This window comes from Rhipicephalus sanguineus, chromosome 1 (assembly GCF_013339695.2).
Source record: "Rhipicephalus sanguineus isolate Rsan-2018 chromosome 1, BIME_Rsan_1.4, whole genome shotgun sequence".
Classification (NCBI taxonomy): Eukaryota; Metazoa; Arthropoda; class Arachnida; order Ixodida; family Ixodidae; genus Rhipicephalus; species Rhipicephalus sanguineus.
In genome coordinates, this window is record NC_051176.1 from 267184689 (window position 1) to 267197609 (window position 12921).

General features: G+C 46.5%; 1 protein-coding gene across 1 annotated transcript in view; it reads right to left on the bottom strand.

The window, feature by feature from the left end:
- The window catches only part of LOC119378914 (uncharacterized), a 42283-nt gene extending 39697 nt beyond the window's left edge, over positions 1–2586 (bottom strand). Inside the window, exon 1 of the mRNA XM_037647987.2 lies at positions 2417–2586. Coding sequence (XP_037503915.2) covers positions 2417–2564 — 148 coding nt within the window. The 5' untranslated portion in view covers positions 2565–2586. The remainder of the gene's footprint in view (positions 1–2416) is intronic.
- Positions 2587–12921: the final 10335 nt, after the last annotated feature.

Genomic DNA, 12921 nt, shown 5'->3' on the forward strand with positions numbered 1-12921 from the left:
AAATAGCAGCCGAGCTATAGCTACAGGGGGCGTTCGTGCTCATTAGAAAGGAAAATGGACGCGCTGATCTCGGATGAGGGTACGACCCGGCAGTCTTCACTGGCAGGAAGACCGCTCGTAATAAGGAACTGCCGGCGTCAGGGGGGTGGAGGGGGGGGGGGTTCGCTGAACCCCCCGTGGCAAGCGGACGCTCGCGAGTGTATGTGTTCGCTGCCCGAATGGCCGGTAAACAACCAGCGCACCGCGTTTCAATGACAGCAGAACAAACAAACGTACGAGATTGGAGGATGCAGGAAAGCCGGCGGAGGCTGACCCACTACTGGCGCCACGCGAACACAGGAGACGTATCTCTTCCACATAAACAGGTTCTTGTTTCTTGGATGCGTGGGAAAGAGTACATGGGCGTACATGGGCTATATGGGGAGGTGGACGGCTGAAATTCTTCCTACGCGTAAACAAAAGCCGCCCCATACGAGTACGCATCCGTATACGGTGCGGAATGTATGTTTAGGCGTAATTATATAGCGCTACATTTAGAGGTGCGAGTTATAGAAGCAGCGGTTTCTCTTAGCACTCCAACTCAGGAAAAGTAACACGTTATACAGAATTAGAAGAGACCCTACCGCGAAGGGCGACCTAGTTCTCATAAGAAAGATCAAGTTCTCTGCAAAAGTCTCACAGTCATAAGAATAAATAAAGAAAGTAATTGCGGTGCATTTCGCGCCAGATCATAGGCGTATTCTTTATCACGTATTGCTAGATCACAGCTCGCGTTCACAAAACATTCTTTGGCTGTGATCGTTCGTGAGAATGGAGATCAGGAGCCAAAAAATGCTATACTGCGATGTGTAATAAAAGCTGATTGCTTCAAGCAGGTTAGGTGGCCGCTTTTCGCCGCCCCTTTTCAAAGGGAATTTCGTCATCGATGATGTTTAAGGTCATCATCGATGATGTCTGAGTCTAGGTATGTGCACGCCTGTGGCGGTCACACAATGGGCCGCTCGATACCTTGCTTGAATGCTGATCGAATTAACGTTGACACTCATCCTGCGAACACGATCTGCTAAAAGTTTTCTTCTTTACTTAGAACACTAAAATGCCCTCGAAGTGTCATTGAATTACTTCACCAAATATGACTCATTTTCCCGGGCAGACAACGTATGAAAGAAAAGCTACAGTAATCATTTCACTAATTAAACTAACTGCGTTAATTTCCTTCTTAGTTGCCAACCTTAAGGTGTACATGTTTTCTGCGGAAGGTTGGAGGAGATCGTCAAAAAAGTATAACTACGAGCCTCTACTGTTCAAGGTGTCCACGTAGACCGGAAAAAGAGCTGGTGCCAAATTTTTCGTTCAATTGGCTTCATTAACGCTGCTCTCCGTCGAACCCGCATGTGGCTTAAAAGTGTTCCTGTGGCTTGAAATAAAGCTGCATCCCTTTCAGACGATCTGTTTCGAATTGTTGGTTGATGTCACAAGGAGGTTGCGTAATACGAGTAATATCGCACCAGTCATTTTCGTTTTCAGTGCCATATCGAAACCTAGAAACTCGGAGTTGCCTTTTCGTGGCGATTGCTTTCAGCATGTCCTTTATAAACAAGCACCGTCAAAGTTGCAATTGGCAAGTTAATTGCCGTAATTATTTCATTCAGCGAGTGAATATTTTAAAATTTTCTTGCAAATGATGTTCACCTGGGAAAGTTATTGAAATGTTGCAGTACTGTGATTAGATTAAACTTTAATGATTATTTTTTATTATACGTTTGAAATAAAGAAATTGTATAGTATAAGACACCAGTAGAGTGGCTGTCGCGCGAGTTGAAGACAAGGACGGAATTCTCGTTATGGCGGGAACAGTTAATTGGTTTTGTTTTCCTTCATTTTGCTTTACTTTGTTCCCGCGTTGCCAGTGATAAAGAGCCTTTATCACTGGCAACACGGGAACGAGGCTTTGCGAAATTGGTGAAATCATTGAGTTGCTCTTTAAATGCGCCCAATGTTTAACGAGTCTGCAGCTCAGGGTGGCGCATAACAGCCCACCTGTGAGTCATGCGATATCGCCGATGCGACAAGAACATATGAACAAATGCTAGGACACCACGCCAGTGCACTGTAAGAAAGAAAGAAAGAAAAAGAGTCGTTTGACTCTTTTTACACGTGAACTCTCCTTGGAGATCATCACACTCTTGTCGGAGAGTCGTGCGACCCAATGGAGAGTTAGCGTGTCGCTTTTAAGGGATTCATATACGGAATCACCGCAAAGAGTAACACAGAGTAACACATACTCTTTTTTTTTTTTCTTAGAGTGCGGTTGGCAGCACTTCGTTATGCCCGCAGGTGTCGCCTCGTCCCCGCTTCGAAGACAAAGCCCTCACCGGCCGACAATGTCGCGTCCCAAAAAGCTGTCATCGCTCACCTGAGCAGAAGGTACTCCGCCGCCGTTGGGAAACCGCTTCAAGCGTGCGTGGAAATAAAAAAGAGTGGCGCGTACGACTCGCAGGGACGCGAACGACCGACGCCTGCGGTGAATGCGACCGGCTGCCGCACGATGCGGTCGCTGACATGCGCCCACTGACACGAGTTATACGACTGATAGACGTCACGGTCGGGCACAGCACCACGGCGAACAAGAGAGAAAGGAGGCGAGATATAAAAGAAATCCGAAAAAAAAATCGAAAACAAACACAAAGCGATCGGTGCGCAGTAAGTGGCGGCAACAGGGACAAGGTCGCCGATAATTCTACACTACAGTATATCTTGCGCGCTTGTGGTGTTGGGGCAATCGGTTCATTATTTAGTGTAGCCGCGGCGGAGAGGCGGCTCCCTTCGGCTGCCGCGACTCGCCGCCCCGAGCACGACTCGATCTGGTAACCCGTCCTTGGCCGGCGATTCGACGGATGCAGGCGCGCGGATTCTGCAAACACCGAAGGCCTATCCAAACGAAAGCCACGGGCCGAAGAACTTGAACCTCCTCATCCTTATTTCCTCCTCCTTCTCCTTCTCCTCCTAGAATTTGGCCATCCGCCAAAAAAGTAGCGCCGACATGCAGGGGCGCAGGAGCATCTAAGGCATTGCCGGTGCATACCTGGAAGAGCAGACGATACAAGTAAAGCGGACAGCATATGCGGAGGAAAAGGAGAGAGATAGAACGGCGTGCCTTTCTTTTTTTATTTCAGGGCTTCTGTCGGTGAGCCTTCAGTAACGTAAGCGCATCATTTCTCTTCCTTTTCCTCTTATTTCTCAGACGGGGATGGAGGCGAGAAATGCGGCTCTTACAGCCATAGAGCGCCAAGTATTACGCTGTCGCGAAGAGGAACCTTTCATGCCGGGTGATTCCGTCGCCGGTGCATGCATATGTATGCGACGCATGAGTCGGCAGCTCCCATCTATCCAACTCGTCCCCCAAAACACCCGCGCTTCCTTGGCTTCAGCTGACTGACCTCTCGAATGCAGAGAAGCCGAAAACGATGGCGGTAAGTGTATTTTTACGTGCACGCGTAGGCAAGATGCTGTAACGAAGAAAAAGAATTAAAAAAAAAGAATGAAGGTGTCTTTTCGCAACTTTTATTGCATAGCTTCTAACTCATAATGCCATGGTGATTTCATGTTCTCCTTGGTCTCCTAATGAAAAAATCATTTCTTCGTTACGCTGCATCGAACCTGCTACCCTCTTGCGTAAAACACGTAATTCTGACGTTCGTACCATACGGATTAAATATTTTGCTTATGGAGTGCTTTAGCATTGAACACCATTTCTTCAAGGCTAGACAATTTTTTTCCCCTTCAGTTCGGAAGAGGCGAGGACGCTGAGGATCGGCTACGCGTGTATTCGATGTGGATGTACGGGTGCCCAGCGCGCCACGTTTAGCCGGTAACGAGGTTGCGTGATGAATTAAGTGGTTAATGCCGATGCCTCTACGCTGTATACGCCTCATTGCCACGAAAAAGGAACCTTCCAGCATGTCGGGTGCAATACCCAGAATTATTTATCGAATATTCAAGGCACACGTGCCTTATGTAAGGACGCTGACAGAACGAAACAGCGAAATCTCATTCGCACCGCCCGACGCAATTCACTCGTTCAAATGCAGTTACACTATTCAGCGGCAGCGTTTTTCTGATTTCGTTGCAACGTTTAATAATATCTGGGGTTTAACGTCCCAAAACCACCATATGATTATGAGAGACGCCGTAGTGGAGGGCTCCGGAAGTTGGAACGACGCAACAACAAAGACTGCGCAGCAGACAGCAAGTTGTCTGTTAATGGTGGTCATAAGTAAACAAATGAATTTTTCTGGTATCGAAGACCAAAATAGAATAAAATAAGAAGAGGAGCAGAATAAGCCCCCTCCCCCCCTTCCTTTCCTTTTTTTTGGGGGGGGGGGGTGGGGGGTTAAACGCAACCATATGTGAAGCCAGCAGATAATGAATCAAGGATAGCAAAGGGGAAGTTATTTGTAGATTTAATTAATAGTGTATAAATGACAAGCTAAAGAGAAGGGAAAGCGAACGAAAATGAAACTTGCTGCCTGTGGGTGCCGAACCTATCTAGTCCGCATTCCGCTTGCGCTGCACTAAGAGTTGTACGCAACGGATGCTCAATCGTCCACTTTCTATAGTGTATTTACGTTTGTGCGCAGGATTTAGTCCCGTTCTACCACAGAGCCATGCCAATGCTTGGATTTAGTCCTGGGAATGTTAACTAAGTGCACACGTAGCCATGGCAGCGGAGGCGGAAGTTCATTTTTTGTCGATGGCGTCACAGTGCATTAACGTTCAGGTTTAGCTGGCAGCTGACAAGTGGACCCTGGCAGGCTACCTGAACCAAGCTTACTGGAGACTCTCGATATGCACTGAACGAGAACACGGGGAACCGATCCACGGCCAGATTTTTGTTAAGCCTAGCCACATGAAGCCAACATATAATGAAGCCGAGGAAAGCATTGGGCAGGTTCTTTTTATAGTTTTAACATTTAGTTGAAGTGAACAGAACACATCAGCACAGAAGAATGAAAGTGGGAAAAAATTACTACGTTTCCAATAAAACTACAAATAACATTCCGGTGCTTTCCTCGGACTGGGCTTCGTTGTTTACTGGCTTCATATGGTTGTGTATTTACATCGGAATAAAATAATCCTCTATTTTCCGAATTATTCGCTCGAGCCGCTTGAGAAAATGAATGTAATACGTGTCTGGGCCTCTCTGGGCCACCCGGATGTCACGTCTGACTCGATCCACTCAAGTCGAGTTCATGGAAACGAAGTTAGTGCAACATCTGCCAAGTTCTTTTCTTGCCCCTAGCGGAATAATGCGCGCTGTTGTTGAACAATGGAGTTTGTAGCAACATAAGTGTTTTCGTGTTGTGCGTTCAGGTACTTAGTGAGGTAGTCTTTGACGCGCTCAGTTTTTGGCATGCGCAGCACGCATTCGTGTTTTGTTTACGGCTTCCAGCGTGTCGCGTTGTTTGCTCTATTGCTTGCTTGGTAAGTGCTATGCGGTAGAGAATGTTCTCACACGAGAGCAAACGTGTGAGGCCAGCAACAGAGCGTAGGAGCATCAAAAAAAAAACTTTCTGTTTAACCTGTCCTCGCCTTTTGCTGTCACAACGCCAGAAGCGGTAAAAGCTGCAGTGCTGCCTGTCGCACGTCAAGGTCAGGACTCAATGTTCACTCGAAAGTAGGAATATAGAGATAAAGACGCCTTTCGAAAACAGGGAAGAGGTGTTTTTGTCGCAACGATGGGGTTTCAAGGCATGCTGCAATGCTTGCTAAATATGGAGCAAGAGAGACAAACCATTCCTACACGCAGCTCACGCCTCTCTTCTGACAAGCAGCATCAGTACTGCAAAGACGAGAAGGAATGTCTCAGGAGTCAACGTTTCGGCAAGGAGCATAGGCGTGCGCACGGGGGCGGGGGCAGGGGGGGCGCCCCGTAGTCAACTAAGAGGGGGGGGGGGGTGCAAAGTCTACCCCATACATTGACTTAGTAGGGAAGGCGGCGGCGCTGCGATGAACCTTCGCTCCCCCCCCCCATCCTGATGACGAACCGTGCTCACGCCTATGGCAAGGAGACTTGTCTTCGTCAGGGCAGCAAAAATGGAAGACAGGTCCTCCTTGTTGAAACGTCGGCTGCAGCAACGTTCTTTGCTGGACGACTTCTCACCCCTCTTTAAGCCCCCAACTTCCACGAAGATCTGTCTTGTTTAGATTTCAGTATTGCAAGTAAATGTACAGCGTTATCTACATATTGGAGGAGGGGGAGGGGGGTTGAGTTTTATAGAGAACATGGTCCACATTCACAAAAAGCTGTTCGATTGAAACTTCGACTGAAAAAATCCCATCCAATCATGATGTTGGACGTATTATAAGCGAAGACAACCAGCCAGTGCCCAAATAAGAGTACTTACAAATGACAAGCTTCCAAGTTTGGGTCTGTGAGTTTGGCCCAAAGAATCAAATTCACCAGGCTTTTCGTTCGTGTTATTTTGCATTATCGACTAAGTTCGCTAATATGTATATAGGCAGGATTGGATTAAATCTTGTATTACAAACATTTATAGCGTATAAAGATGTGCTAGATTCAGGTGTTTGCACTCCACTTTATTTATTCAGCCCCAGTCTTACTGAATGGGCTCTCGGTTGAAAGCCTGCGGCTCTGACTGATGCAAAGACACGCAAGCTGGCGTCAACACGTAACGAGGCGCCCTGTCCCGCTTGGTAAGGCTTTAGCAACCGCCATCGTTCACAACAAACATCGCGAGGCACGCCGCGTGTCCTTCTTCATAACAAGCTCTGATGTATACGAAACAGTTACGTGAATGCCTTGGCTTCCGTGTTCCAATCTCACACTCAGGCAACAGCCTTCTCATCCCGCTAACGTAAGCATTCACCTCGCATGGAAAGACGACAGAGACACAGGAGGACATGGATCTGCGGCATCCAACAGGTTCTTCAAGCACACTCTGACTTGCGACGTCCTACAGTCGTAAGGCTCACGGCTAATGAAAAAGAAACGAAAAAGCCAACGTGCTTCAATTTGCGGCGAAGGTCCGTGAGCGGAAGCTCCTGCATGTGTGTATTAGCCACGCTCAAGGCAACGCCTCGTGCGGTAGGGAGCAGCGAATGCTGCACGGCCGACGCTGGTTGTCGCAAGAAGCATTCAATACCACGAGAACATATGCGTTTGGCACGGCGACAAAGTACTACTAGAGTTTTGGGTTCAGCGGAGGCTGAGTATATTTATTGAGGCTGACTCCACTCCGAAAGCTTTCCTTGCGAATGGCCGAACCATGTGGTAGAGCGTTGTGAATTCTTCGCAGTGCGGGTATTTATGAGAAAAAAAATTAGTTTCGCCGCAAGGGCGAAGCAATGAATACGATAGCAACAAATCGAAATGTTGTACGAAGTAAGACTATCGCTAACTTCCTTAGCATCCGACCTTGCGTAACTCAACGAAACGCTGGAAACGCGGCAGCTGCAGCGAGCTAAGCGACCTTCGTGATGTCTATCGCTTAAACGCAAACAACGGTGTGAAAACAGCGTGTACAAAAAACGTATGGCAGCTCCACTACTGTGAAACCTGAGGATGTGCGTTGCGCGGGCACCCAGCGGTTCCCGTTCGTGGAGTTCCTACTGCTCTGCTTACCAAAACGCATAGGCGTGCCCAGGGTTCCCCTTCAGGGGGGCGAAGGTTTGTCGCGGCGCCCCCCCCCCTCCCTTTAAGTCAATGTATGAGGCAGACTTGGCACCCCCCTGCCCCTCGAGCGCACGCCTATGCCAAAGCGTCAATGACCCCAATGTTTGACGTAAGCATGTAGGGTTTCCCTGGCCCGAGTAGAATCTTGTTAGGCAGATCCACAAACGCGGTGTGCGCTACTTTTTGCTACGCTTTATCGAATTCCTGCTTGTTACGGCAGTTCAGATAAGCCTCGTCTGCAGCGAGTTATGTGAGGTTGTTTCCCCCATTACATGTAGCCACGTAGCGACGCAGCGCTGCGCCGGTACAGCGCCGACGCAGAGGTGGCGCAGGGGAAGGGGCATTCGCTCGCTCGGCAAGGCGGGGGCGCCCTCTCTTGCGCACCGCCGCAGTCAGCCCCGTGTTTGCGAAACGTTTTAGTTATTTTAAGTTAATTCATTCGATTACTTCTTGGTTATTTTTGTTAATTATGTTATATTAGGCTTGTTCGTTCATTTTAACACGGGTTTGAGCATTGCTAGCCTTGTTATGGCCGCTTTACTGTGAGCATGACCACGCCACGTGATATAGATGGACGACAAGCCGGTCACCTAAAGGGCTCCGCACTTAAAATATGAGCCATCTGCTGCCACGCAGCGCTCCCTCGCGCTCCCTTGGACACCCCCCCCCCCTTTCATGGGCCTTTCGCGCGGGTTGATGTTAAAGCCTCTGGACTTTATACAGAGCCTCACGGCGACCACCGACGCCAACGACTACGGCAAAAATGCGCCTGGTGTGTCCATAAAAATTACTATCGCAGTAGTAGATTCATTCCTCAACTTGCCTCTGTACACTATATTTCGGATCAGAATAGGTGCTAAATGACCTTTGAGCTGGAAATTACGGCATAAAATTGCGTTAATGAAACACGTCGCAAAAAAAAAAGAGACGGCGATATCTTTCTTTGTTTATTAGTAATTAAAAGTTCCACTGATATTCCACGTGCACTGTTGAAGAGTGCGGCTCGTATAATAAAGTTTGGATGGGAATCTACGTCTGTTTATTATGTGCAATAGCCCTCTATGACCTGTTGGTCTGAGAGGGTCTCTGATGTTTCAAAGTCGCTTAGTAAGCCTACTGCAGTCTTAGCACAATGACGTAGAAATGAACAAAATCCGAAACTACGCCATCCTCTTCAAGGTGCGATGACAAGTATCGTGACGCCAAGGCAAAAGCGCGCGATTTTAATGAGGTCAGAGTTGAGTGACGTGGCGCTGCACTCAGAGGGCACCACCCGAAAAACAATCAAATCATGAACAACTTACGCAAGCTGAAAAAAAGTGTGCACAACGAGCGTCTTCTCTTTCTTTCGTTTAGATACGAACCAGAAAGAACGCTTCGCCTCTCAATAATTCTCGTTATAGAAATTTTGGCCAGACTTCTTGTGACGAAAGTATACGGTATCTCTAAAGGAGGCTAGTGTATGCTTCACGCTATACAACCTCGCATCAACAAGGGCGTGAATGTGATCATTGTGATGGCTGCTCTTGCAAGATCACACAAACATGAAAGTGAAACTACATCCCCGCATATTTTCACCTGGGCTCGTCAAGAGCAAGGAAAAGCAAGATCTGAGCCGTAGTCGCGGCACTTAACGTTTCGTTCGGGTTAACCCGGAGTTGTCAATCTTCTCTGAATCCCCACTGCACTTCCACATTTGTAAAGAAGTGCCAGCACACTATCCGTTGTACTATCGTTCAAAGAAACGCCAAGCAGTTTCTTGATTAAGCACCTTATGAAGCTATTCAAATCGCGTTTCAGGACTCTATACCTTGCGATTCACAAAATGTCAGCGCGTATTAGCGTCTTGAATTGGGCTGGTTGGTACATACTGATTTTTGAACGAAGAAACAGCGCTAGAACAGGACGAAGAACAGGACGAAGTATGTGTCCTCTCGTCTTCGTCCTGTTCTAGCGCTGTTTCTTCGTTCAAATGCCAGCGCGTTCCGATTATCGCGTGGACTGTCTTTTTCTTTTTTGTTAGAACGCATTCTTGACATAACATGTGCCGGAATGCAAGTTAAAAAGACGAGAAATCGAGAGCAAGCAGCCAAAGCGTTTATATGCTGCTCTCAAATGCCCGGCGTCCGTATCAAGCGTTCGGGGTTGGCTGCGTTAACAGCCGGAAGTCATCGCAGCTCAAAGAGACTCTTTATCGCTCCTTTATGGCCCGTCTCGCGTGCGTGGTTACGAGAATCGGGAACGGAGCAGTTAGCCCACGGCACTGCTGCTTTGCATTAGAGTACTAGCTGAAGGCGCAATTCCAATTTGCGCGCCATTCAGTGCTGGGCATCGCGATGAAGCTGTGCTCGGGTTGTAACGCACGCTCGAGCCGCACTCTGGAAGGGGAGCGTGCTGCCGATGACGGGCGGCGGCTCCCAGTGAAAGGTGCCTGCGTCGCATCCACAGCCGCAGCGGCAGCCCTGACCGGAATAGGCGGAAGGCCGCGGCTCGCAGCACGAGCGGATCGAAGGCAAACACACTCGGCACTCACGGTCACTCAACCGAGGGGCCTCCAGCGCGGCCTTGGGAATTGAACGTCAGCGTATGAGGGCCGTTCACCCCCCGCCGAGAGACGCGCGCGGCTGACCCTAGGCCTTCCAGCTGGCAAGATGGGAGGCTTCACTGGCCAAGCGATTTTCACTGCTACCACCAGAGCTCGTAAACAACTGAGAGTGGCATGCAGGCCCGCTTTTCTTTTTTGCCAGCCCACTCGATGATGCCAGCTTAGCAACCGCATAATTGACCCGCGCCATTGACGTCACTACGGGCAAAAGGGGAAAAATGCGGCTAGGGCAAAGTATATCTCTTTCATCAGCGTTGCCTCGCCCATCTCATGAAACTTTCGTGGTGAAGCAAGTGGCTTCAAGCCCAAGAATCTGTTTGAGACGGCTTTACTTAGAAGTCACCATTTTTCTGTTAGCATGCAGAACCACACACACACACACACATTATATATATATATATATATATATATATATATATATATATATATATATATATATATATATATATATATATATATATATATATATATATATATATATATATATATATGAAGGAAAGAAGATGTCATTTAAGGGCTCGTTTTTCTTTGTTAGACCAAAATATTAATTAGAACTAACAGACAATAATACCAAGGAACCCCTATACTTTCTTGGCATTATTGTCCGGTTAGTTCTCATATATATATATATATATATATATATATATATATATAATATCTATATATATATATATATATATATATATATATATATATATATATATATATGAAGGAAAGAAGATGTCATTTAAGGGCTCGTTTTTCTTTGTTAGACAAAATATTAATTAGAACTAACAGACAATAATACCAAGGAACCCCTATACTTTCCTTGGCATTATTGTCCGTTAGTTCTCATATATATATATATATATATATATATATATATATATATATATATATATATATATATATATATATATAATATATATATATATATATATATATACGTGTGTGTGTGTGTGTGTGTGTGTGTGTGTGTGTGTGGTGTGTGTGTGTGTGTGTGTGTGTGTGTGTGGTGTGTATGTATATAAGAGCCTGTCCCTTGACATGAGTTTTTGCGCAAGGTGGCGACGCACTTTGTCTGAAGGCAAGAGGGCGACCCTGTTTCAACACCGATGGCAATACGGCATGTGAAGAGCAGCACCAAATGATAGAGGAATCTTGCCAAATGATTGAGACGTTACTGCGCAGTAGTAATCATTTCGTATAGCCACTAAAGCTGAACGTGGTATATTCGAATTACAACCCCTCACGGCGAATTATTCCCTTTAGTACGCGCGAGTGAAAGAAGATGGCAGTTGAAAGGAGACAAAATTCAGCGCGTCCATATATTATAGACAAAGAAGACAGCGCATGGGCTGTGGGGTGTTTTGTTCTCTATACAGTGGAATATTCGGCATTCAAGTAGGCCTGTAATCACCAAGTGTCGTGATTTCATTTTTAGTAGATGATGCACGCAAGTGAACATGTTTGCATAGATCATCTTTATTGGACACAGTATACAGTTCAACATAAATTACTAAATTTGATTGTTGTAACTAGGACGCCAATCATACAAGTGGTCGTCGGAGTCTCGTTGCACTGAAGAAGCTGCAAGGAAACCGGTGATAGGGATCGACGACTGCACAACAGGAAAGCTGAAGAAGTGATGCGAAAGCTTTGCCAGCCATAAGTAAAGAATACAGCATTCGCGACGACTGCACAAAATGAGTATTGATGTATCAGCAGGGAAGGCCGAGCCCTCCACCAAAAATTGAATGCCCCCCCTACTCTCACCCCAACTCCATCCATCTTGCTTGGTAAGAGCAACAAAATCCCCCATACATGTCTCTGCCCCAACCCGCACATACACGTACGTACACGCAGGCCCGTGTGTAGATGAAAGCGTTGACAAAACACTTGTAACAGCAACGTGTTGCGCAACAAAAGCATGTGAAAACAACGACGCGCCTTGTAGAAGCGTAGCTCAAGTTCTTTCTCATGGAACACTTGTTTGCGGAACGGCGACATGATGAGGTAAGCTTTCATTGTGTAAACATGCCGTGAGCTTTCTTCTAGAAAAGAAATCTCAAGAAAAAGAATAGCCCCATCTTTAGTAGCCACTGAAATGATGCGTTCCCGCAAAAAAAAAAAAAAAATTAAGAAAAAAAAGAAGACAAGACTGTCTGCCGTAATAGCATTCGCGTGGAGGTCAGTATGAAAAACAAGTTTTAGGAAAACAGAGAAGAATGGCCACACTATTCGCTTTTGTTGCCCAAAGCTCTCAAGTTCAACAGTTCTTGCTGTTAGAAACGCAGCCTGTTGGTGGACATTTGACCAACTCTTTGGCAAACAGGATTACTTATTAAAAAAATTAAGGTAGCTTCGCACTAGTGGCGCCGAGCCTGAAGGAACAGCGTAGCTGGGCCGCCTTCCTTGTTTCTTTTTATTGTTTTCTTTCTTTATCTTTATCTTTTTCTCTCTGTTTTTCTCTCTCTTTCTTTCTATCTTGCCCTCTGTTGTTTCTATCTCTTTTTTGTGCCTGTTTCTTTCTATCTATTTCTCTCTCTGTGTATTTCTTTCTCTGTCTTTATAATTTGTCTCTTTCTTCCCTTTCTTCTCTCTATTTCTGTCTTTCTTTCTATCTCTTCGTTTCTCTCTC